Raw genomic sequence first — 25,156 nt, 5'->3', positions numbered from 1 at the left:
TTGAGGGTTGGGTGCTTATGTTAGGTGCAGACCCCTTCCATAAAGCCTCACTGAGAGTCCATCAGGTCTCAGGTATGTGTCCCAGACTTTGAGGTTAGTCTTTACCTGGTGCTGGCATCTACCCAAAGTGGACCGTTGGAGTCTGTCTTGTAATGATAGATTATAATGATGCCTTAGTTCTTGAATCATTTGGAAGCCAGCACCAATTTTTTTTAAAATAAATGTCCTTGATATTATAATATAGATAAACCACATGCTTTTCTTTCTCCTTAAGGATACCTTGACTCTCATTTTTTGTTTGCTTTGTTTTCCTGGTTTTGTTTTGTTTTGAGACCAACTCTAATGTAGCCTGGGCTGTCCTGGAAATGCAATATGTAGTTGAGGATGGCCTTGAACTTTTTATCTTCCTGTCTCTACCTCTGAGGTATTGAGATTACAGACATGTACCCCCACATCTGCTTTATGCAGTCTGGCAGTTGAATGCAGAGCTTCGTTCCTGTTAGACGCTGAGGTCTATCCCTGACCCTCCCCAGTGTATTTAGTATTCATTGTAGATGTACACCATGCATCTTCTCCAGTGCTGAGATTTAATAAAATTAGCAATGTCCGCTGTCTTTCTGAGATGGGTCTTGCTTGTTACCCCTGTCAGTCTCATGCTCGTCTTCAGTGACCACTTTCCTGGGCATCTTTGTGCTGGAGCTGCAGGAACTGAACACCATGTCTGGCTGCAGCTTTTTGTTTAACTGTCAAGAGCCCAGAGAGGAAGACCATCGTGCTCCTAACTCGGTCTTGAATTGTGCCAGGAGCCAGCATTGTTACCCACTACCACATTTATACCACCTGTGCAACCAGATGTAAAGATAAATGCATCATAGTACAGGCACAAACCTAGGTTTTTCTCACAGAGCTGGCCAAAATAATGTCTGGAACCCCCTAGTGGGGCAGGGCTAGAGGAAAGAGTGGACTTTGAAAAGCTCCCAGCTTTGACACCCATGCCAGTGGCTTTGCTTGTGGTTTTAGGAATCCTGAAGTAGTTGCAGTCTTGAACCCGGGCCCTGATGCCTCACTGTGAGGGTGTACCCCCTTAGTGCTCTCCAGGGGCCTTTGTCTGTGGTAGTTACTAAACTAATGTGTTTCATCAGTTAACAATACACTAAAGACTAGTAATGTGGTTGCTGTTTGACAGAATGCCACACCGTATCTATGAAGAATTAAAATCTTAAAGGCTTTTGAAGCTGAATCCTGTTTGAGTCTTTCATTTTGTCTTGATTTCTTTGTGGCCTGGTCCTGTTCTCTTACCCTGTCCAGTGAGGGGGACAGGCATTGTTGAGCTGCCCGGGTAAAAGGGCAATGCATTCCATAGTTCTTGAGATCAGTGTGCGGGTACTTCCCCAGGAAGCTTTCTCTAATATCCAAGCTGTAGGAGCTGTAGCTGGTAGCTTTGTGTGTGTTTGTGTGTGTGTGTGTGTGTGTGTGCATGTGTGTGTCTGTCCATCCCATGTAACATGAGCATGCCTGTTGGAGGTGTATGCATGTTTGTGTGTAGGTAGATGTACTTGCGTGTGTGTGGTCTTGGAAGGTCAGAAGAAGGTACCAGATATCCTGCTCTAATGTTTTTGGCCTTACCCCAGAGTGTCTCTGAACCTGGAGCTAGGCTGACAGCCAGCAAGCCCCAGGATCCTGCTATCTGCATCCTCCTCAGAGCAGGGAATACATGAATGCATGACCACATTGCTTCACACCCCTATCTTATTTTGTTTGTGTAAGTGTTTTGCCTGCCTGTCTTATCTATGCATAGTCTCCATCCATCCATGCAGTAGCCATCAAGGCCAGAAGAGGGTCTTAGATCCCCTGGGGCTGGAGTTACAAATGGCTGTGAGCAAAGAGCCAGTGCCCTCCATCTTTACACATCCCAGTTGTTTAATGTAGGTGCTGGGGATTTGAACTCTGGTCCTCATACTTGAGCAGCAAGTGCTATTACCAACTGTGCCCTCTAACTCCTCAGCCTCTTTCTTTCTCTGTAGTGAAGAGGTCTGCAAGCGAGGTTTCACGGTGATTGTGGACATGCGTGGCTCCAAGTGGGACTCCATTAAGCCACTGCTGAAGATCTTGCAGGAGTCCTTCCCTTGCTGCATCCACATCGCGCTGATAATCAAGCCCGACAACTTCTGGCAGAAACAGAGGACGAATTTTGGCAGTTCCAAATTTGAATTTGAGGTAACATGTTCTGGGTACCAGATCCTAAACTCAAAGGCATGGTGAATAAGCTGATGGATGCTCACCTTGGTGACAGGTCTTTAAAGATCGTATCAAGCTGGGCCTAGATGCCTACTTATATGATAAGTAGAATTGATTATTGCACAAAGTAAAAGGCTTTGTGCCTTATCCCAGTGTGGTGCCCATTGACACAGGGGTTCAGATTTCCATTTTCTGGGGTTAAGGTGTGGGGCTGCTGTACCTTAGAAGACGCCTATTCTTGGCACCTCACTTGAACAGCGCCCCTGTCTACACAGAGCTGTGTGGCTGACGATATGTGGTGGTTGCTTCTTTTGGAGGTAAGGGAAAGGCAGAGGGATTGAGTTTATCCCCTCATTGATAGTGGGGAGAACCATGGGCCGCTTTACACAATGAACCTTTCATTTGTAAAAGTGGAGGTGGTCTTTTTAATGCTGTACAGTTCTGCATGCAGTTAGGCCTGGATGATGGCTGTCAGGTGGTTATAAAAAGTAAACCAAAGCCTGTTAATTTATTTTCTCCCCACTGCAAGCCTCCACTCCCTAAGCCACTGCAGTTCTGACAAGCCTTTTGATGTGGTCAGTTTAATGTGATGATTACAGGAGGAAAGTTTTCCAGACAGCTTGAAGCTTGGCTCAGGTTCTGCTCGGTAATAGGACTGGAGCAGTTTCTCGTAATAAGTTATAACTGTTCCTGGCAGAAGAGCTTTGCCTAAAAATTAGCTTTCAGGGACAAGAACCGCATTTTAAGGTAAATAATATTACACAGTGAGGAAATCAGTTGTTGCACTTGTCGAAGTATCTCCTTGTGTGCACTACTTGATTTTAAAATGTCTTTACTGCTGATTTTTCTATCTGCAATTGGAATTTGATTTTCATTTAAATTTGAAACTGCTTTCAAGTGGTTTAAGTGAAATATATAGACCGCTTTTATCCTTGTTCATAATAAGTAGTAATTATGAGCAATAATTTATTGGGTCTTAGACATTTGCTTAATGGAAAATTTAAAGTGTGATGTACTTTAATTATACATGTCCTAAATAAAAAGTGGTAGTTTGCACTCACAGAAAGGTTTACCAATCTCATTTACTAGTCTCTTACGCTGGGCTCCTGACGGCTCTTGCCCATCATCTTCCTGACAGTTGTCTCTACATGGTTACCAGCCTCTCTCTGTGTGGCTGCCTCTATGGAGATTACTGATAGTCCAAGCAGATGATTGGCATAAGCCTCTTGGACCACTGTAGGCTAAAGGCAGCTCAGGCTTGAGCTGCTCTTTCCAGCCCAGCTGCCTTGCGCTGTTTCTGATGCCCGCCAGCACAGAGATGTCAGTTCTAGGTTTCTGGGTGGATTAGCCAGACTGTTCATTGTCAGTACCAGAGCAACCTCTTCTTCTTTTAATTTGTATCTTACTGCCTTAACCCCGTGTTGTCTTGGAGGCATCATATCCACATCGGTAGGCTTCCCTTCCAATGCATCAGGTCTAGAGTGCTTTCTTAGATTGCACTAAACTCAGGCTTTGTTGGTGTTAAATTGGGATGCAGGGCAGGCGAAGTACAGCGTTGAGACTGCATGGGATTGTTGAGACTGCACGGGTTATTCCCCGTGTCTTTACTCTGTGAAATTACCTTCACAAGTTCTCATTCAAAGCCTGAGGTTTCAGTGAGTTTAAGATTTAGTTCCTCTTCTCATTCCTCAGTGGAATCTAGTTGATTTGGGGCTTGTGAAATTCACCATTCTATGCTGCAAGGCATTCCCACAGAAGTGTTATTGGAATGGAGATTTTCATCATCTAACTATGAGCCACCTCACCTCTGTATTTGTTCTGGGGAGGCAGAACCAGACATAGCCTGGGTTTTCCATGAGCAGGTTGCTTTTAACTTTCAAAACCGGTGTGTGACCACTGTAAGTTACAGGATATTATGACTACATAAAGCTGGTTCAGCTTCTCATACATAATTTTTTTTCCCTTAAGACAAATATGGTCTCTTTAGAAGGCCTTACCAAAGTAGTTGATCCTTCCCAGCTAACTCCCGAGTTTGATGGCTGCCTGGAATACAACCATGAAGAATGGATTGAAATTAGAGTAGCTTTCGAGGACTACATTAGCAATGCAGCGCATATGCTGTCTCGGCTAGAGGAACTCCAGGATATTCTTGCAAAGAAGGAGTTGCCTCAGGACCTCGAGGGGGCTCGGAATATGATTGAGGAACACTCTCAGCTAAAGAAGAAGGTGATTAAGGCTCCCATAGAGGACCTGGATTTAGAAGGGCAGAAGCTGCTACAGCGGATTCAGAGCAGCGACAGTTTTCCAAAAAAGAACTCAGGCTCGGGCAATGCGGACCTGCAGAACCTCTTGCCCAAGGTGTCCACCATACTGGACAGGCTGCACTCCACCCGGCAGCATCTGCATCAGATGTGGCACGTGAGGAAACTGAAGCTGGACCAGTGCTTCCAGCTGCGGCTGTTTGAACAGGATGCTGAGAAGGTAAAAGCGGGAGGGGTGTGACAGCTTGACAGAGGGAAGCTGCTGGGTTGCTGGGTCTCCCTGCTAAGACTGGTGTGACAATGTGAGGAAACAGAGAGAAGGAGGAAAGTAATAGGCCTGTAGTTCCAGCGTTCATTCCACAGAAGGGCCATTCGGAAGCCATCCTTAAATCTGGTCTCCAGTTTTATACACAGCACAATACAGTGCTATTTTAGAAGTCTGAGCTAAAAGCTACCAGTGGCTTGATGAAGAGTGCCTGAAAGGCAGGCCTGAGTGATTTTTTTTTTTTTTTAAAGTATACATTGCATGATTGTATTCTTAAAAACAGTGATTATGTATAGATTTTCTGATATGTGCCCTCTTCTCCAACAAAGCCAGCAAACCCTATTCAGACCTATACTGTGTCCTCTCTAACAAAAGGTGAGTGATGCCATTAGAAATGGGTTTCTAGGTGACGTGGGCAATAATGACCCATGTCCTCGTGTTTTGTTCTGTGTATTGGAGACACCAGCTGGTCAAAGTGAATGCTCCTTCATTACCAGATAATGTGTTCTTTGCAATGTGACAGAAAAGGATGCTGGAAAACAGGAATGGTTTGCAAGCTGTGGACATAGGTGAAGTAATAAGTCTTAACCTGTGCCCATTGAGTTTTGTTTTTCCATGGGCTAGTAAACATACTGTAAAGCGGGGCGGGGGGGGGGGCGGGGAAAGAAGAGGAAAAAAAAAAAAACCGCATTGGAAATTTTTGATCCAGGATGCTAACAGTACTTTTAGATGGGTGAAGTCAGCATCACTGGCTTACATGAGACCTAGTCTTAAAGTCTCAAGACCTTTGAAGTAGTTTGGTAATTTTGTTGTTTGCATTTGCTCAGGTTTCTGTGTGTGTCTTGCACTAGAGAGTGTATTCTTTTAGCTGTTAGTAATGTCTGCAGAGATCCTAGTACAGAGAGATCCCAAAGCCCTGGTTCTAGCCTTGGATCTTAAGAGGGAGAGTTGTGTGACCCTTGGGCCGCTTGTGATCTGCTGCCTTAGAAACTCTTGCTTGTTCTTAGAGGCATAAACTCTAGCAAGCTCAGGGAGAACTCAGAGAAGCCACCCCCCCCCCCTCTCTTTATGCAGTCATTCCAAGTTGTCTTTTTCCTTCTGGTAGATGTTTGACTGGATCACACACAACAAAGGCCTGTTTCTAAACAGCTACACGGAGATTGGGACCAGCCACCCTCATGCAATGGAGCTTCAGACACAGCACAATCATTTTGCTATGAACTGTATGGTAAGCTGTTGTCAGAACCTGCGGAAGATGGGAGACTGTGAGTGGCTGGGGTACTCATATCTCACACAAGCCATGTGGGGCCTTCAGGTGACAATGGCTGTAAAGACGATAGTTGTCACCTTCATTTCTTATATGACTTTGGGCGATCTGTTTGACCTCTTTGACCCTCGAATGCCTCATCTATGAAGTGGGCACATTGTCTTTCTTTGATATAATGTGTTATTTACTCTGCATGTATAAAACACTTCAGTGTGGCTTTCAAGATGTAATTAGTGCTCAAAAATCATAATCAACACCTGCGATATTATCTAATCAAAGTAGGTAGGGAAACTCCTGAAAGTATGATTGATGTCTCTTCCATCTCCCTCCTTCCCTCCTTCCCCCTCCCTCCTTCCCTCCCTCCCTCTCTTCTTCCTTTCCTCCCCTCCCTCTCCTTTCCACCTCTTATTTCATTTTTTTAGATGCAAGCATGTTTTTCTTTTTCTACAGTACACCTGTGTTACTTTTCTCACTTAAACTTCAGTTAAGATATGATCACTCTTACATGCTGGTGATAGCAGTTTGGGAGCTTTCTGGACCTTTCTTGATCCTCACACCTCCGCCAGTCATCAGCCATCATGCATGCCAAATGAGGCCAACTGGCTTTCAGTCATTACTCCTACTGCCTGTAGTGTTTTGAGGAACCTTAGAGAATAAAAGACTAAATATAAGTGCATAAGGAGACAGTCTCTAAAGAGATCCAATTAGGGAATACCAAAAATGACACTCATTCTATCGTAACATACAAGCTTGAGGATGAAGTCAAGGCATAGGTACTTGTAGTAGGGATGGCACATGGCCACATGGTACAGGCTCTGTGTGGGTCACCATGTCCCTGGTTGTGCTGAAAACAATAGAGTAATGGCAAATGGGAAGCACAGGACTGGTATAGTCTGCTTAGGAAATAAAACGATGGAGGAATATGTAATTGCGTCTGTGGATGATTCCTATTCACGGTTCCCCCAGGAGGACCATTTCAGTGGACTCTTCTTCTCACATCCTAACAGTTCTAACCAAGAGCCTCTGCATGTACTCTCCAGAGTACAGAGGCCTTTTCTGTCAAGGAGTCAGAGAAACAGCATTAGCAAATCCAGCCACTTTAAGGAGAGATAAAGGGCAGGAGGAGGAGGAACGTAGATGGGAGTGGAAGATGTTACATCCTAATCTCTCCCCATGGCAACAGAATACCCAAGACCCATAGTCAGAGCAGAGAAGATACCAGCCCAGTTTCCTCATGTAGACAGGGCCAGAGCAGAGAAGATTCAGGGCTCATTTCTCATGGCAAAAGAGTAACTGAGACCCATAGCCAGAGCCGAGAAGATTTGGGGTTCAGCTTTCAGCCATGCTTGCTTGGCTCTTATTTCTGATACTGCCGGTTGTGTGTGGATCAGAGTTGCCTCATGGCAGACAGGGAACACACAAAGGGAAGGGATCAGAGGTCCCAGTGCTCCCCGTAGTGCACACCTACTCCTGTAGCTCAACCTATCTCCTAGTAGTGCCATCAGCTGGGGACAAAGCATAGCATATACTCTACGTGTGAGTTTTTGGGAGCCATCCCAAGTCCCTAGCACGCTGCTTTGAATTTAAAGGAAGTTAGTTAAAGCATCAATAAACCCACAGCCAGCCAGGAAGCAGATTCCCACCTGCTGTCACAGCCTCCTGACGTACCCTCTGCTTCTGCTGTCACTGTGGACCTGGACCTGCATGGTCTGTGAGTGTCTAGAACAGGAATGTGGGATGGACTTGTCTGGCCTCTTAACCCTGTCTGTGTGAAGCCACCCCACCAGGTTCTGGTTGGGGGTAGCAGAAAGGATCATCAAAAGTGGGCACAAGGAAAGACCATAGGAGAGATTCTGTAGGTCAGAGCTAGGACTCGGGTGACCTATGTCAGGGAGCCAGTGCCTGGGCCACACGTGAGGTGGTGGCAGTGTGGCTCACAGGGGTGGAAAGGCAGAGAAGGCCCCAAAGAAGGGACTGGATAGACTGTCTAATTAAGAGTGAACAGCAGGAATAGGACAAGGTCACAGGATAAAAATACACAAATCATCTGGGATTTTTGACTGGGCCTCCATTCTTGATTATAACAACAAACTGAGAGAGGTGTGGAAGCAGGAAGGCATACCGCTGTTTTGTAAAAAGGAGAAAGCAGCTTTTCTACCGTTTGTAAAGCTCTGTGTACTCATTTGTTTCCTGATAGACTCAGGTAGGAATTTCAATAGAGCAGAAGAGCTTTACTTAATCTGAGTGTAGCATCGTTCTTACTACCCCTTAATTCACACTTCTGGGAGGGAGTGGATCCATTCGGAGGTTTTCTGTTGGCACAAAAAGATGGCTTGGGTTTACCCAGGAAGGAGAGCTTGTCTTCACACAAACAGCCCTTAGTTGCTAAGTGTGTATTTGTCAAAGCCCTGGGTTCTTGTCTGGTCCCTTCAGCTCTCTGTGATTGTTTGTCAGTGGTCCTGCCATCCGGATCCTTGACAGTGTTGAAAGCCAGGAAGTGAGTAATAGTATATTTGTGTGGACACCCTTGTGTGTGTCTGATTGCTTTGTGGCTAACAATTATGCCTTTCAGTGAGTTGATTGGTAATTTTACAGTTTTAAAAAACAGAATTTGGAATCTGACTCAGGGTTTATGGGAATCCAGAGAATAAGATGTTGGACGTAGGATGCCAGGTAATTGTGCTTTCCTCACTAGAGAGAGAGCTGTTAGCCAGCTGTCCATTGAGGCTGTCTGTCTGCCTGCCTCCGTCAGTGAACCTCTCCCTCTGTCTTCCCTGCAGAATGTTTATGTAAATATAAACCGCATAATGTCAGTGGCCAATCGCCTGGTGGAGTCAGGCCACTACGCCTCTCAGCAGATTAAGCAGATAGCGAATCAGTTGGAACAGGAGTGGAAGGCATTTGCAGCAGCCTTGGATGAGCGCAGCACCCTGTTGGACATGTCCTCCATCTTCCACCAGAAGGCTGAAAAGGTCAGTACCTGTAACCCCCAGCCCACAAAGCAAGAGCCAGAGCAAGTCTCCCTCTACTCATCTTGTGTAAGTCACTCTTGGTGGTCATCATACGAGATTTACCATGAGCTCTGCTGCCCCTCAGCCAGGTTGAAATCCGCGCTGTTACTTGTCACTGTGCAAGCTTAGGCAGTCACCCTTTTCATCTCTTTACATTTGTTTTGTTTTCTTGCTTATTCATTTGGCATATGAGATTGGGGGGGGGGTCTTTGTGTAGTTCCGGCTGGCCTGGGATTGCCTGCTTCACACTGGCAAGACCCCGCTCCAGTAGCTACACTGCTGGGATCACGGGTATATCCAGTGTCCTATATTGTGTCTGTTTTTCAGGGATTTGTTGTTGTTTTTCCCTTTCCTTTGTAAAATAACAAAACAAACAAAAAACCCTGCAAACTTTCTTGGGGGGATTGTTTTAGAGCATGAAAAACAGCTGCATGTCTCTTGTCCTGCGTGGGTCTGGTGTGTGATAAACACAGGTTGTGTTATCTCTTACCTGAAATGCATGGGAAATGGGTCAGGGTTCAGGATTCTGATAAAGACTGCGGATAAACATCCTTACTTGGAAACTTCAAAATGCTCTGGAATACCTGTCTGGTAAGGTTGTTTTTGTGTAGCTCAGAAGTTTCAGATTTCAGGCTTTCTCCCAGCAGTGTCTAACCTAGAGTAGTAACAGTAGCAGCTTTTCTCCCGCCTTTTCTCTCCCCATCCTCCTCCCTGCCCTCCTCCTCCCTGTGCTCCCTTTATTACCTGCACTGGGATACTGCGAGCTTATAGTGCCCCTCCATAGCTTCCACATCAGGGTGCCCAGCCAGCTATGTGTCTCCTCCGCTGGCTGAGCCTCCTACGATGGTTCTAAGATGTATATACGCCTGGCTTCAAGCCCAGCCTCTCAACGGCAATGTTGAGGAAACACCTTTCCACAGGTCCATGACAAACGGTATAGGGACCTTTCACTGTGAAAGACTGTTGGGACAGGGGTGGATGGTGACTTGTTTAAAAGGCTGAACACTGGTATAGCTCTTTTTTGAAGGGAGAAGACAGCTTTTGTAAGGATTTTTGTGCTGGCTCTGAGAAGGACAGTTTCTCTTTTGTCTCACACCAGCCTCTGTGGACAACAGTTGTCAGTAAAACTGAGTAGAGGCCCTGGCTTGCCTAGGATTTCAGCAAGGCAGTCTTGTGTTGCATAAGATTGTAATTAGCAATGATCTCAACCCTAGAAACCTTTAAAGTGTGAAGCAAGGAAAGAAGCTAGTGGAGTATAAACAGGAAAAAAAAAATCTTAATGGCATCACATGAAAGCGATGAGGGAGGCCTTCAGATTTCACTGCTGGGCTGTCTTACTAACCATGCGCCTAACCAATTCTGTGACCAAGGATAAACAAACCCACCATGGAAGGGGGTTTCAGCGTAGTAGGTTTCTTCTTCGGTATGAACAAGCATGCTCTCCTTGACCCCGTGGCTACCTCTGCTCCTTAGGTTACAGAGCAGATGCACTCGCAATATGACGTCATTGCTACAGAAAGGCAGCTGTGTATCTCACCTGTGTAGTCTTCAATAGCCGTGCTGTGACTCTAGCAACCCACTGAGCCAAGAGGTGATGCAGCTGTTGGAGATTGGAGGCCCCAGAACCATGTAGAGACAACAGGAACACTAGGAGATATGCCAGGCTCCCAAGTCATGACACAGACTTACTACTTGTTTTGGATGCTCAGCCATGGCTTATGCTCCTGTCTGGCTAGCTCTTTTTAACTTAAACTAACCTGTTTCTCTTTATCTACCTCTTGCCTCAGGGCTTTTTACCTTTTCTTACTTTCTTGCTGTCTCTATGTCTGGCTGGCTGATGGCTGCTTGACAGCTGCCTGGCTTCTTGCCCCGGCGTCTCCCCCTCCCCCTTCTTTTCTCCTAGAGCCTAGATTTCTCTTCCTATTTATTCTCTCTGCCCCCCCAGTCCCGCCTCTCCCTCTTTTGCCTAGGTATTGGCTTTTCAGCTCATTATTAGACCAATCAGTTGCCTTGCCTAAGGTGAAACAAATGTAGCATATCTTTAATTAAACAAGTGTAACACATTCTTAAATCGTTAAATACATTCAGCATAAACTAATGTAACATACCTTGGCACAGTTAAAATAATAAATATTCCACAACAAGAAACAGGGCAACTGGCTTGCAGTCATGGGAGACAGTCTATAGTCTTTATGGAGGGATTTAGAACTGTGAGTAAACCCAGGCAATCCATTGCTGCCCTGCTTGTTTAAAAATAATCTAGAAATGTACATACTATGTGGACATCTCCTCACCCATGTTCCACTATTAAACATTTCAGACATGCAGCAAAGTTGAAAGAGGCCGTGGTATTCTTGTTTGGGGAAAATTAATGGCTGTAATTTATAAATTTGAAGGAGAATAAACTAGGAGACTGTGTTACTGAAGAGTAAATGCATGGGATCCTATTTGAGCTTCCCAGTGCTCCAGGTCTCTGCACATAAGTTGTCTATAGGAAAGGCTCAGCTGAGCTTAGGAAGGGCAGTGAAGAATGGGCCCTGCATGTGTTTTGGACCTTCTTGAGTCCTATGCCCAGACACCCAGCACATGCAGGAAGAGCAGGAGGGTAGCTTTGCAAGTGTTTCCTTACCCTCTAACAGAAGAAACAGCCAAGGAATTCTTAGAATACAAGGTAAACTGTGGCACATACGCCAAGTCCTTAAGCTGTTTCATACCACATCCAGAGAGGACCAGAAAAGTGGACACCATGAGTTAGACCTTCATCTCCACTTTGAATCTCATCCAGAATTTTTATAAGGAACTTAAGTCTGATTACAGCACACAGTGCTCAAATTTGTGACCCATTAACTGCCTTGCTGGTGGAAGTAGGTTTCTCTGAGGGTTACATGCCTCAAGGAACTGCTTAGCCTCTTGCCTCTGTCTCTTGCTCTTGTCTTGTGTTGGTGTTCACCAGTGGCTTTATAATTTAGTAAGAATGATGTTTCACAGACGTTATGTTTTCCAAAGATGTTTCCACCATTCTCTCATCTTCTTATTTCTACTGATAATGGTCAAGAGTCAGGGAGCCCATTTGTAGCAGACAGGAAGATGACCTCCAGTGCTGGTGACTTTATGGTAGGTACTGTCTAGGGGCCTGCCTTTACTTGGCTTAGCCATGCCCTCTGGGCAGTCTTTTTATGTTAAGAAGATTTCATAGCAAGTATTTTTGGAATAATATTTTTAAACAACAAATTAAAATGAATTCATTTTTACTATATTTTTAAATCTCTCAAGTTTTAGTATTAAGAATAATCTAGAACTCTTTATCCCCATGTGCTAGCCTGTCACCACATGAGGCTATTGAAGCCACTTAAGGTTAAATAAAATTAAGTAACAGAATCATAATAAAAAATAAGCGTGAATTAAAGGAAAATTGAATGTCTCACCTTGTCCATCATTCACATGATCATATGGCCAGCAGCTGTGTGGTTAGATCCCAGGCATGTTTCCATAGATGATGCACTGTTAGTGTGAGCCAGTTTATGTAGTGTGAGCAAGAACACAGATTGCCTTGTGTCATCTGTGGTTTTAATGGCTTCCTCTGCTTTAACGGTCAAAAATAAATTAACTACCAGTGGTGTGCCTTTCTTACATATTTGCACAGCTCTTAACCAAATGAAATAAGAACATTCCATCCTTCAGTCAGCCTCATGGAATAAATGAGGCCAGAGACATAACTGTCCAATCAGTTTGCAGAGCAGGGTTTTGTGTATGCTCCTAAGCCTGGTCCTTGCATCAAGCTCTGTGACTACAGTCAGTCCTCATCAGAATAGCCGTTCTGCACTTACGTTAATATTCATAACTTACATTCATATAAAACTAACTTTTCATTAGCACAGACAGGAAGAATTCATTTTTAAAGTGATGTGGTTTTATTAGGTTGGGGAGATGGCACAGTGGGTAAAGCACTTGCCACCTAAGAATGAGAACCCAAATTCAATCCCCAGCACTCTCGTAAGGCTGGATGCAGTAGTGCATGTATGTAATCCCACAGTTCCTGTGGTGATACCAGAGTTGGGGCAGGGGCTAGCTCAGCAGCCTGTAGGTGAGCCAGCCTGATGCATGCAAGTGTGAACAGCAGGAGCCCCAGAAAACAAGGCCAGTGCCACATTGTGACAATTATAGTCATACACACACACACACACACACACACACACACACACCTGAATACACACACCTGAATACACACACATACCTGAACACACATACACACACACATACAGCTGAACACACACACACACCTGAGCACATAGACACACATACACACACACATACACACACACCTGAACACACACACACACCCTTGAACATACATACAAATATAAGACAAAGACAATGACTTACACATGATTGTCCTCTTGTGGAATAAACATTGGATGATTTAGGCATGATTCTGGGTTGAATAACTAAAAAGAATAGATTACCACTTCAGTAGCTCTTTGGAGGCAGACAGAATATGGAATAATCTCATATTAACTTTATTTTGAAAGTAAACCTTTGAGAGTGCTTTTCTTCATAGTCTAGCCTTAATAATTCTTGGTTTGTGATAATAACAATACTCTCATGGCATGGGAAAGATTTAGGGGGAGAGCTATATCTGAAAACAGTAGTATAGTAAGAAGTAGGCTGGTGGCATGCGGAGTGATCACCGGCACGTCAGACTGGCTCAACTGTGTGGAGCCTCTGAGCTAGATTCATGGCACATGTTTGGAAATTCTCATATGCCCTGTGATTCCTGTGGCCATTGGAGAAAAGTAAACTATTATAGAATTCAGTTATTAGCTAGAAATGAAAACAAAAGGAGACTAGACATAGAGAAGAACTCTGAGGTTTGTGCTTGAGAATGTTCATCTCCTTTTCAACCACTTGGTTTTTCCAAGGAGGAGAAATCCCCTCTGGGTAATAACTGGCTACTTCAGTCTAGGAAGCTTCAGTTCCTCTGTCTCTCCCACTACCTGTACTAGGCAAAGGCACCAGGAGGTGGGAAGGGCATACTGGGGAGGGGGTAGTTAGGAAATGAATTGCCTGGAGGATCCTAGCTCCTAAGGCACATACGTGCTTCAAGGAAATTAGCCTGCTGAGTAATTGTTCAAGGTCTGGTTTTTGAAGCTGTGTCAGTCATTTTTATCTCTCACCTGTTTGCAGAGTATCTGACTCCTTTTCATCTTCTGTTCCACAACACTTGAGAGAGACAGAGGAGAGAGAGACAGAGGAGAGAGAGAGAGGGATGGAGAGAGAGAGAGAGAGAGAGAGAGAGAGAGAGAGAGAGAGAGAGAGAGAGAGAGAGAGAGAGAGAGAGATCTGTGGCTGGCTCAAGCATGATAGCTCAACAGCTAAGAGTATTAGCTGCTCTCCCAGAGGACCAGGGTTCAATTCCCAGCACCCACGTGACAGCTCATAACTGTCTGTAACTCTAGTCCCAGGGGATCTGGTACCCTTACATAGACATATATACAGGCAAAACACCAAAGTACATAATAAATAAATTTTGGGGGAAAGAAAGACATCTTAAAAAAGAGTTTTCTTCAGTGTTAGAAGCTCTGCCTTTCCCTGTGCTGGGGAGTCCCAGCTTGGCCTGTGCATCTTGCTACGGCCTCTACCTGAGGTACACAGAAACTGAAACATGGCATCAGGTTTTGCATAAAGAAAGAAATGTTTTTATTATGTAGTCAGTCTGAAGGCTTCTGGGATCCTTCTGCGGAAGAGGGAGGGACCAGAGAGAGCCTGGGAGCTTTTAGGTTCCTTTGCCAGGTGTAGATGTCATTGGATCTCTTCACTGGTGTCATGTTTCTCCCCTGAAGGAGAAACGTCTTGTGAGGATTTTGACCTACTGCCATGAGAAGGTCGTTGCTCAAGTTGAGCTGGCTTCCTCTGCATGTCCATTCTTGAAAAGCCCATTTCAAACTATCTTTTCTTGAAAAACAACTGAAGTAATTTGTTGCTTCAGGAATCTGTGCCAGGTGTATCCAGTCCTGTACTGATTTTAGTTGTTTCAAAAATTGGAGATGAATTCATAGAGATTTGATACAGTGGCCTTTGACACTGCTCCCCATTAAATTGTGAACTAGTGTAGCATCTAATTAATGCATGTGCCATAAGAAGCATCTTACCTGCTCTTAGGAATACACTGTAAGTCTGCGTTTAGGGTGCTTGGCAGTCGCTATTGTCTATGAGCTAATTAATTGCTGACTTGGACCTGATGACTTATTAATAAAGGTGGCTAAGTCCAGCCAATTCATATTTGAAGAGGGTTTACAATGACTTATTAATTGGTACTAAGTGCACTAACGGAGGAAGAGAGAGAGAGAGAGAAACAGCACTGAAGATTACTCAGCAGCATCCAACCTGTCCTGATTGACATTTATAGAACACACTACTCAAACACTTAAAATATGCTGGAGTAGTTGTGTGTCTGTATGTGTGGGAGGAGAGGTCTGGAGTAATCTTATGATGACTCTGTTGCTTTGAGAGCTCTGGAAGATGCCATAGTAGTGGTGATGGAAATAATTAGTGGTTCTCGTGGTGGTTGAGGGATCCTTGGAGCCACCAGAAGCCACAGGCTGTCTGGTGACACTGCCATGTGACCTGACTTCAGACCCTGAGGTTCACATGTACAAAGGCTTTTGTGAGCAATCGCTACGCGGATAAATTGTCTGTGTGAAGCTCCTGTGTACTATGAATAACATGAAGGCTGCTGTTCTTGTACTGGAGACTTATACTGCCTTCCCTCTCCCAGCACCCACCCTCTGCCTTCCCTGCTGAGCAGAGACTTTGAGGGACTGACCTCAAAGAGGTCAAACTATTTGGCTTAATTGAATTAGCCTCTTTAATTGGGCAGCTGTGGTCAGCCATGGTGATGGTGGTTCCATTCCAAGCTGAGCATCCCAGGCTGCCACATCACTGTCCCCCTCCTGAAGTTTCCCCTGAAAGCTGGGAGAGTAGGTAGGCTGCCCTCCCAGCATTAGCTGAGTAGTTGGAGAGACTCGGTCTTTCTGTAAGCATGCAAGAGGAAAAAGTAAAGCTTCAGACATCCCCTACTCCTACTGTCATGAAGCCCACCCTGCTGCTCTGGGCCTGAGAGGGGAATGGGGCAGAGTGGCCTTGACGCTGATGGTTGCTGGGGTACAAGGCAGGCAGAAGACATGATTTTGATGTGGACTGGGAAAGCCAGCTAGGAGAGAACAGTCAGACAAGGCAAGACAGTGTTCCTCTGGGACCATGAGCAGCACACACCAAGGGTTCCATTAACTGCAGCTACCTGCACCAGCGGCCCCTCCCGCAATGAGGGGTCGGAGTTCAAGAATCCCATCCCAGTGGAGAATCAGAGCAGCCCATCTGCAGAGTATTCCATGTTATTATTAGCTTTTATTCTCCCTCAGCTACACCATCTATGAAAACCATATTGTCAAACATACCCCTTTCAACCTAAATGGTTTGTGATCAATAGAAATAATAGTTGTGTTTTTTTTTTTTTTTTTTTTTTTTTTTTTTTAACCTCCAAGTACATGAGCAATGTGGACTCATGGTGTAAGGCCTGCGGTGAGGTAGACCTTCCCTCCGAGCTGCAGGACCTGGAAGATGCCATTCATCATCACCAGGGGATCTATGAGCACATCACCCTCGCTTATTCTGAGGTAAGGCTGTGTTTTACGTAGTGCACGAGGCATCGATGTGGTTGCATGGTAGCTGTAAAGCTGCAGATAGAGGTTTTGTGAAGCTCAGCAGAAGCTCTTCCTCCTGTTAAACTGTAGTTATTCATCTAGCATTTGATCCTGATGGGTAGGGGAAGAAGTAGGGGAATAAAGCCTATGGTGGCCAGAAAGCAGTCTTTGCATGGCTTAAGACTTTTGGAAATCAGGGTGACTATATTTTTTTATCTGTTAAATAATCAAAATGCCAGCCTTCTTGCTACATGTATTTGGGGAATATGCTTTGTGTGCTATTTAGTCTAGTCCAATTCAATTTAGTCTTTGTGACTCACCCTTGTTAGAGAAGAAGGGTTAGATGTTTCAGTCAAATGCTCTGGCTTGTAAAACATTCACTGTTTTCCAAGTGTGTAGAACTTGCTGTCTTAGACATCCAGTGTATGAGCTATTTTAGGATTTCTCTGTGGTTTTGGAGGCTGTCTTGGAACTAGCTCTTGTAGACCAGGCTGGTCTTGACCTCACAGAGATTCGCCTTCCTCTGCCTCCTGAGTGCTGGGATTAAAGGCGTGTGCCACCACCACCTCTGGCTTTGAGCTACTTTCATATAGGTGTGACCATAGTACCCAACAGAAACAACCTAAAGGGCCAAAGATCTATTTTGACTCATGAGTTCATGGCTCAGGGCTCTTCTCAAGAAACAGGGAGACAGAGGCTGGAACCAGGGCCAGGCCATACCTTTAGATACCTAGACCTGATGACCTACTTTTCCTTGCTAAGTCTTCCTCCAGATTCCAGAGCATCCAGCTAGTACAGCAGCCAGGGAACAAGCACTCAAGGTATGAGGGCCAGGCACTAAGTGTAACGTTTTCTTTGTGAATTTTAAGGGACTATATTAATATTGTACTTGATGTGCCCTTGTCTCATCTTCTGCTGCCCACTTCTGTATCACGCCTTGTGGTACAAATTTTAGGCAGAGTTGCTGCTCACAGTTCTGAGGTGTATACTGTTACTGTCCCTGCAATATAGGTGAGGACACCAAGACATCCAAGTGACATGACTTGTGCCAGGTCAGCTGATAGAGTGGGATAGCTCTATGAGCCCAGGCAGGCCAGCTGCATATTCCCATCAAACACATTTTTGTCACCTGTCTAGCACATCACTGATAGCCAGGTGAGGTCCTAGCCACAGATAGGTTGTAGAATGTCGTCCTCGCCCACATCTTGTTTACCTGGCCATGCAGATAGGTGTTGGCTTAGTTATGGCTGTGATGAAGCATCATGACCAAGAGCAGCCTGGGGAGAATGGGTCATTTGGCTTACACTCCTGTATCACTGTTCATTGAAAGAAGTCAGAGCAGGAACTAAATAAGAAAGGCAAGAGTTGATGTAGAAACCACAGAGCAGTGTTGCTTACTGCCTTGCTCCTCAAGGCTGGCTCAGCTGTTTTCTTGTAGACCAGCAGCTCAGGGATGGCACCACCCAAGGCAGGCCAGGCCCTTCCTCATCAATCACCAATTAAGAACAAGTCTCCCATGCTTGTCCTACAGCTCACCCTTGTGGAGGCATTTTCTCACCTGGGGTTCCCTCAGATGACTGTAGCACATGGCATGGCACAGTAGGGATGGCCTCTGTGATAATGGTGATGCTCCAAGAAGTAGGAGTGGACTGGAATCTGAGTTTGCTTTCCTGTAAGGTTTTCTCCATTCTCCTTAATAGGAAGCATCCATTCTGTTCCGTGTTGACGGCTGTTGTAAAGCCTCTCCACAGAGGGCTGGGCATGGAGAGAAATGCTTGCTAGGTTTAAGTCCTTCCTTGGTTGGAAGCACATCCACTCCTGTTGGAGTCGCAGAGAACTCTACATGTGTTTCAGTCTGGCCCCTTGTCATGCTGCACTGACAGCTGGCACCACCGTGTCCCTGGGCCCAGGCAGAGCACTGTCCTTCTTGGTTCAGGTGTTGTCCAGTCTCCTTTCTGATAGAGTCACCTTTTTCCCCAAGAAGTGTCTTCACTTTTTTTGAGTACTATTTTCTGTTTTCTCTGGAAAGCCAATTCTGTATTTCTCTATTGCACATACATAGCTAGCTATTTAGTTGTTCAGCTTATTAGGAGCTGTTTACATGAGTGGTAGTACTTTGTACAGTCTTACTGAAGCCTGGATGAAATTTTCATTTTTTAAATCACATTGGTTCATGAGGATTCTGTGGTTTCTCATCATCAGGGTCCTTCCCTAGTGTACATTCTGTGTGGCATCTAGTCCTGACCGGCACTGAAGACAGTAATGAACCTAATACTCACGAGGAAGCCTTGCATGACTGACTACTTGGCTCTTTCTCCAGCACTGCTCTCTGATTACAGAGGTGGTCCTGCACCAGGCAGCTGTACACCCAGTCCTTAAGACGATGAAGGCATTGAGCAGCCTTTGTCCTCACACAGCTGGTTATGCTCTGAGAAAATGCGTGGCAGACAGCAGAATCCCATTGATCTGACTGTCAGCACTCCTAGCTACATACAGAATCTAGTTATTTCTCCACAACCTATAAAACAGGCATCTTGACTTACAGCATATGCCACCTATGCTGTAGTTTTGTTCTGATGTAAACTGGCACTAATAAATCTAAATAATCTAAAAGACCCCAAGCTGGGGTCTTTTTTTTTTTTTTTTTTTTTTTTTTTAAATTACGAAACAGTTGGCTGTTGGCTATGGTTTCTTATTGGCTAGGTCTAACTTAAATATTAACACATTTTCTATTAATGTAAGTATTTCCTTATCGGAGAAAGGTCCAGGGACCTGTTACTCCTCTGGCGCCCTATATGGTGACTGACTCAGCATGTCCCCAGAGAATAGAAGAGAGCAATTTCCTGTTTGTCCCTGTTTATACCCTGATTCTTCCCAGCTACCTCACTCCCTGCCTGTCTGTACAGACCTCCAGACCCCTCTGGTTACCAAGCTGAGGTCTTAAACTGAATTTTCAGCCTAAGAACATATTAACAACAGAACTATAAACTCAAGAAGACAGCACTTTGAACGCAACTAAAAAGATTTTCAGAAAATGACAAAAGCGTTTACAACCAATTGAAAGGTGGTAGATTGGCACCTCGCTCCCACGGTCCCTGAACTCAGACCTGCCGGTGTTTGAGTGTGACACAGTTCTGCTCCCTCTCTTGCTCCTCTCAGTGCAGACGTCTCATCCGTAGACCCATTCATAGTCTCCTACTTTTTAGGTCCTAGATTCTGTCAAATGTTGTATTAATGTGTCTTGGCCATCTCTTTTTGTGACTTTTATGTGTTAGATGGCCTTAAACGTGACAGAACTTCCATTCTCGGCGAGACTTATCCCCAGGCCAAGGCAGTTCCACACTTCCAACTATCTAGGGCGTGTCCTCCTGGCAGGTTCCCCTTGAGATGTCACATCAGAGAGCCCCACAGTTACCCTGTAACACCAAGAGGTGAAAGTGACATAGCATAGCAATCCCCGTCCTCATCATAATTTGTCCCACATCCCAGAACTCGGGAGGCAGAGGTAGGCAGATCTCAGTGAGTTTGAGGCCAGTCTGGTCTACATAGTAAGTTCCAGGACTGTTACACAGAGAAACCCTATCTTGAAAAACAAAACAAAGAAAAAGGCCAGAATGCTTACTTGCTTATGAGGTACCAATGCTTCTATGCTATATAAGCACAGTTAAGAGTATAACATATATATATATATATATATATATATATATATGTATATGTATATGTATATGTATATGTATATGTATATGTATATGTATATGTATATGTATATGTATATGTATATGTATATATCCGTCTTTCTGCACACCACTCACCCACTATTTACATACACACATACAAACGCACACGTGCTATACATTTATCTGCTCATACCCTTATTCACCCACCCATGCACCCACCTATCTGTCCACCCACCTACCCACCCAACCATCCATCCATCCACCTACCCCATCATCCACCCATCACTCACCCATCATCCATCCACCCACCCATCATCCACCCATCTAGTCTACTCACCCACCGACCCCTCCACATGCACACTTACACATGTACTTATAAAATTCTCCATGTGTCTGATTCTACCTGTGTTTTACAAACACGCGTATTGACACTGTTTCTTCCTCCAGTTTCACCAGAGCTCTTGGCAGCCTCCCCACTCCGCACTCATCAGTCCCTTACTGGGCAGCAAGAAGCCTGCTTTCCTTGTGTCTTGCTTGTCAGCTGTGTTCACTCTGTGTCCCTGCTGTCTCGTGTGTAGTGTGACTGCTCTGTTTCCTCCTTCTCTTCTGCTATCCACTCTTGAGGAAGCTAAGGGCTGTCCACCTTACTCCCTCAGCTCTGTATTTTCTTTGTCGGAAAATGAGGAAGACTGGACTACTCTGTTTTTTTAAGTGGTTATCCCCCATCTCACCCCAACCCACCCCAGTCAGTGTTTTCAAACCTGCTTCAGAATGCTGCTCCTTGCTCTGCACCTCAAGAGGTGGCACCTCCACTCTGAGGTTTCTGTAGGGGCAGAGCGGCTGTTGTGCACGTGGCTTCAAAGCCACTAATTGAGTGGTTCCTTGTTTTGTTTTCAAGAGCCGTGGGTCTGCAGCTACAGGGTCCTGTGGGCTCCAGTGTCTGAAGGACGCTGCCTCTCATGGGTCCTCCTGTCTCTGCCCCCCCCCCCCCCCCCGCCTGTCTCCACTTAGTGTTTCATTCAAGAACAGCACCTGCATTTGTCTCTAGCTGTGGGAACCTTCTGATGGCTTTTGTCAGAGCTCAAGCACTTTGTCTTGGTTGGTCCGTGCATGTTACTCCAGCATGTGTCATAGTCAGATGGAGAGATCACTTAAGTCATGCCCATGGCAGACCTCTGAAAGAATCCAAGAAGATGCCAGTGGCCTTGAGGCCCTGCAGATGGTGCTTGCATCCCACAAAGCCGTGAAGGAGTGCCGGGGTTTTAGACTAGGTTCAGTGGTTTTGTGTATTTTGCCCCCCTTTTCTTATGTCTTTGGACTGTCATTCCTAACACTTGTGAATTGACACCACCCCTTCAGGCCTCACTGACCCTTCTCAGGGTAGTATTTGTTGCTCTTTGGTTTGTTGTTGATCTTACAGCCGTGAGCAGTGAAGTCTATGTGTGTCCTCTTTGGGAAGTGAAGCATCTTCCTTTGTGGCTCCCAGTTCAGAATCTGACTTGCTGGGAAATTCAGAGAACTAAGTGCTAGAACTAGGCTAGGCCTGCCCCAGGAGGTCTCTGGGGTGTGTTTTTAGGGCAGCTCACCGGGATCCGCATAATAGACTGTGCTTAGTCATTGGGAGCTACACAGGAAGCAGACCAGTGGAGATTTTATATAAATTTCCCCCTAAATGTTATGATCAAATGCACCTTTGATATAAGTTTAAATTTATCTTTACTTACAGTTGGTTTTTGACAATACTTGTATTATCCCAACTCATGTAGGTATTAAAACATATTAGTTCATGCATATATTAATAGAATGTTAATCTTTACTTGATTTTATTGCCTATCAAGTCCCATAACCCCATATTCCAAGGAAAACAAAGAACAGGCCAAAAACTGACCTGGTTTATCTTTAAACAATTGTGGAAATCTTGCTCTTTGGTAATAAAGACTGATTTTCTTTTCTTTTCGCAGCTGCCTTGTTTTGTGCAGCAGGGTGGCTGTTTGAAAGCCCCCAGGTGGCTTCTAGAAGCAGCTTAAGCATCACTTGCTTCTTTAGTTAAGGATGTCCAGACTGTACCACTCACTGAACAACATCAACTTCATGCTACCTCTTTTAGTATTTAAAGTGTCTTGTTTTTAAGTTTTGTTTGCCTGTGCACTCAGGCATGTGTGACCACATCCATTCTTAATTTTCTTCTGGTTATTGTGCACCATTTTAAAACTTTCTGTACAGCACAGCTGCAGTAGTCATAGGTGCTGCTGACTCACCTGAAATAAAATGTATAGGTAACTTAATCTCCCATGTATAATTAAATGTACATAAGCAGTGGATATTCTGGTTAGACACAGTAGAAAGGTGATTGACAATCAAGCATATTTCAGTTTATAAACACCCAAGTATGTGCCTCTACAATAGAAGACATTAGGCATTCAGACTGGCCACATATGTAGACCTTTTGGGAATACAGCCACTAAAGGTGGCACTAGGGATGCCTTCCATCAGGGAGGTACATCCTGGGAAGAATTGATGGGGAGGGTTAGGGGGGGTTCTGAGTGCTGAGTGGCTCTCAAAGTGAACATGGCCACCCTGTTCCTGGAAAGATCACTGGTACTGCAGGTGGACAAGAGAGGGGGAAGGGCATTTCCTCGGTATGTACCCATCCATCCTTAGCTGAGTGCCTAGGCTCCCAGTCTATCATGGGAAACCCAGGTCTTCCCCTAAGTCATGTAGAATGGCACACAGATTGGCACCCAGTGACTTCCAGGGCAGCAGATACCTCCTGTCTGGTCTTACCCCAGTTTGTTTCAGCCGTCACCGTCTCTTGTTAACAAGGTTCTTTCTTACCCAGTCACTGTCATTTTAAGTTTTGCTATAAGGATGTGACAGATCAGTTACCAACTCCCCAGCCTCTATTGGGACAGTCCACAGTTCCCACAGAGCCCTGGGTGCAGGCTTGGAAAACCTCTGTGTTACATTGTTGCATAGCTACAGGCTGGGAGGATTAGAGGGAGCTGTTCCAGAGCTCTCTGGTGCAGCACTAGGGCTGGGCAGCTCCTGGGTGAGCTGAAGGTCAAGGCAAGCTGAATGAAGGTCAAGGACCGCTGTCTTCCAAGTCAATTTGCATCTAGGCTGTTGTTAGTTCTCTTAACAGAACTCTTGAGTGGTTTCAGGTTTTGGAATGTTGAGCAGGAAAGAAGGCTTTCAGTGGGTACCTTGAGGCACCTTATCTTACATACACACTCCTATGTGTTGTTTTACTAGGTAACATTTTTTTCCCTGTTGCTTGACATAATTATTCATAGTGTGAAGAATCCCAAGTTTGAAAAACACATCCTGCTTATTTCTACATCTTTTCTTATTTCTGTGGATAGTCTAAATGTTTCCATTTAATTGCAATTTGGTAATTAATCACCACAGTATAACACTGTGGCATCATTGCAGTCTTTAAAGTTAATATACCACATAAAGTTGCATTTTTAGTTTTGTTTTAATTTTGTAAAATAAAGTTGCTTTTTGTGTCCATCAGAAAGTTTACTTTTTATTTGGAGCTAGTCACTGGTTCTGACAGAGGTTTTAAGAAAGAGCATCAAAATTGTGATGGCTTCTTGTATTTGCTCATAACAGCTCAAGAGAAAATTCTTGCTTTAAGCTTCAGTTCACAGTTACCCTAGCAAAGCAAGTGGGCTTGCTGCTGTGTGTTACTCTGGCAGATTGAGAGTGGTGTCTCTTGTCTTTATGCTATTGGAAAGTTACTTTATTTTAACTAGGTGTTTTATCTTGTTTGGTTCTATGATGTCATTGGATAATAGATGGATGGATTTACATTTTATTTTATTTACCTGTAGTTGCGTGCATTGCATGCACCTGATCACAGGCTCTGCCTACAGTCTGGGCAAAGTGTACACGCTGAATAACCTCTCCCATGTGTTGTGAGCAGGTGAGCCAGGACGGGAAATCTCTCCTTGACAAGCTCCAGCGTCCCCTGACTCCTGGCAGCTCTGATTCCCTCACAGCCTCCGCCAACTACTCCAAGGCTGTGCACCATGTCCTGGATGTCATCCACGAGGTGCTGCACCACCAGCGCCAGCTCGAGAACATCTGGCAGCACCGCAAGGTGCGGCTCCACCAGAGGCTGCAGCTCTGTGTCTTCCAGCAGGACGTCCAGCAGGTGGGTGGCCATGCCCTTTGCAGAGAGAGCACTAGTCCTGGTCTCTGCCCAGTGATGGTGGGCTCTCCAGCTTCTGACTGTGACCCGGTGCTCTCAGTGTGGCTCTCAGCCACTCACTCTGCTCTGCTGACACCTGGGGGGAGCGTTGCTGTCCTGTCCCCTTCCTCTCACATACGATCTTTTTAATGTGGCTATTGTTCCTCTGAGGTAGTGACACGAATGGTACATAGTAGGTGCTTAGTAATGTGGCAAACGGACTTTCATGGCTGTTCATTTCTGAATAGTCAGCATCTTTTTTTGTGACTTTGGTGGTAGAAAACAGGGTAGGTTGGGGTTCTCAGCCTGCTGTGTCTGTGACTGAAGAGGACTCAGACTGGGGAGGGAGCAGGCAAAACATGACAGAGCTGTGACAATAATTGACTCAGTGGAAATTGATATAACAGTGTGTATGCAGTGCTAGCATCCCTAAGGGTGGCCTGAAGCCATCCCCAGTGGGTGCTCTGGGGTCAGACTTCTCTCCTCTTTGACATCAGTGTGTTCCTATGTACAGCTAGGCAGATTCAGAGCTGTCAGATTCC

At 45.1% G+C, this 25,156-nt stretch overlaps 1 protein-coding gene across 4 annotated transcripts in view; it reads left to right on the top strand.

Annotated features, from left to right (window-relative positions):
• Trio (trio Rho guanine nucleotide exchange factor) overlaps positions 1 to 25,156 on the top strand; it is a 284,459-nt gene that overhangs the window by 113,113 nt on the left and 146,190 nt on the right. For all 4 annotated transcript variants that reach the window (XM_051182600.1, XM_051182598.1, XM_051182601.1 and 1 more), the window contains exons 4-9: positions 2,025 to 2,217; positions 4,207 to 4,719; positions 5,870 to 5,992; positions 8,812 to 9,003; positions 16,584 to 16,715; positions 24,348 to 24,578. In XM_051182600.1, the coding sequence (XP_051038557.1) occupies positions 2,025 to 2,217; positions 4,207 to 4,719; positions 5,870 to 5,992; positions 8,812 to 9,003; positions 16,584 to 16,715; positions 24,348 to 24,578 (1,384 nt within the window). The remainder of the gene's footprint in view (positions 1 to 2,024; positions 2,218 to 4,206; positions 4,720 to 5,869; positions 5,993 to 8,811; positions 9,004 to 16,583; positions 16,716 to 24,347; positions 24,579 to 25,156) is intronic.

This window comes from Phodopus roborovskii, unplaced genomic scaffold, assembly GCF_943737965.1.
Source record: "Phodopus roborovskii unplaced genomic scaffold, PHOROB, whole genome shotgun sequence".
Taxonomy (NCBI): domain Eukaryota; kingdom Metazoa; phylum Chordata; class Mammalia; order Rodentia; family Cricetidae; genus Phodopus; species Phodopus roborovskii.
The sequence above is the reverse complement of the archived record's forward strand: the minus strand, read 5'-3'. Positions and strand labels throughout refer to the sequence as shown.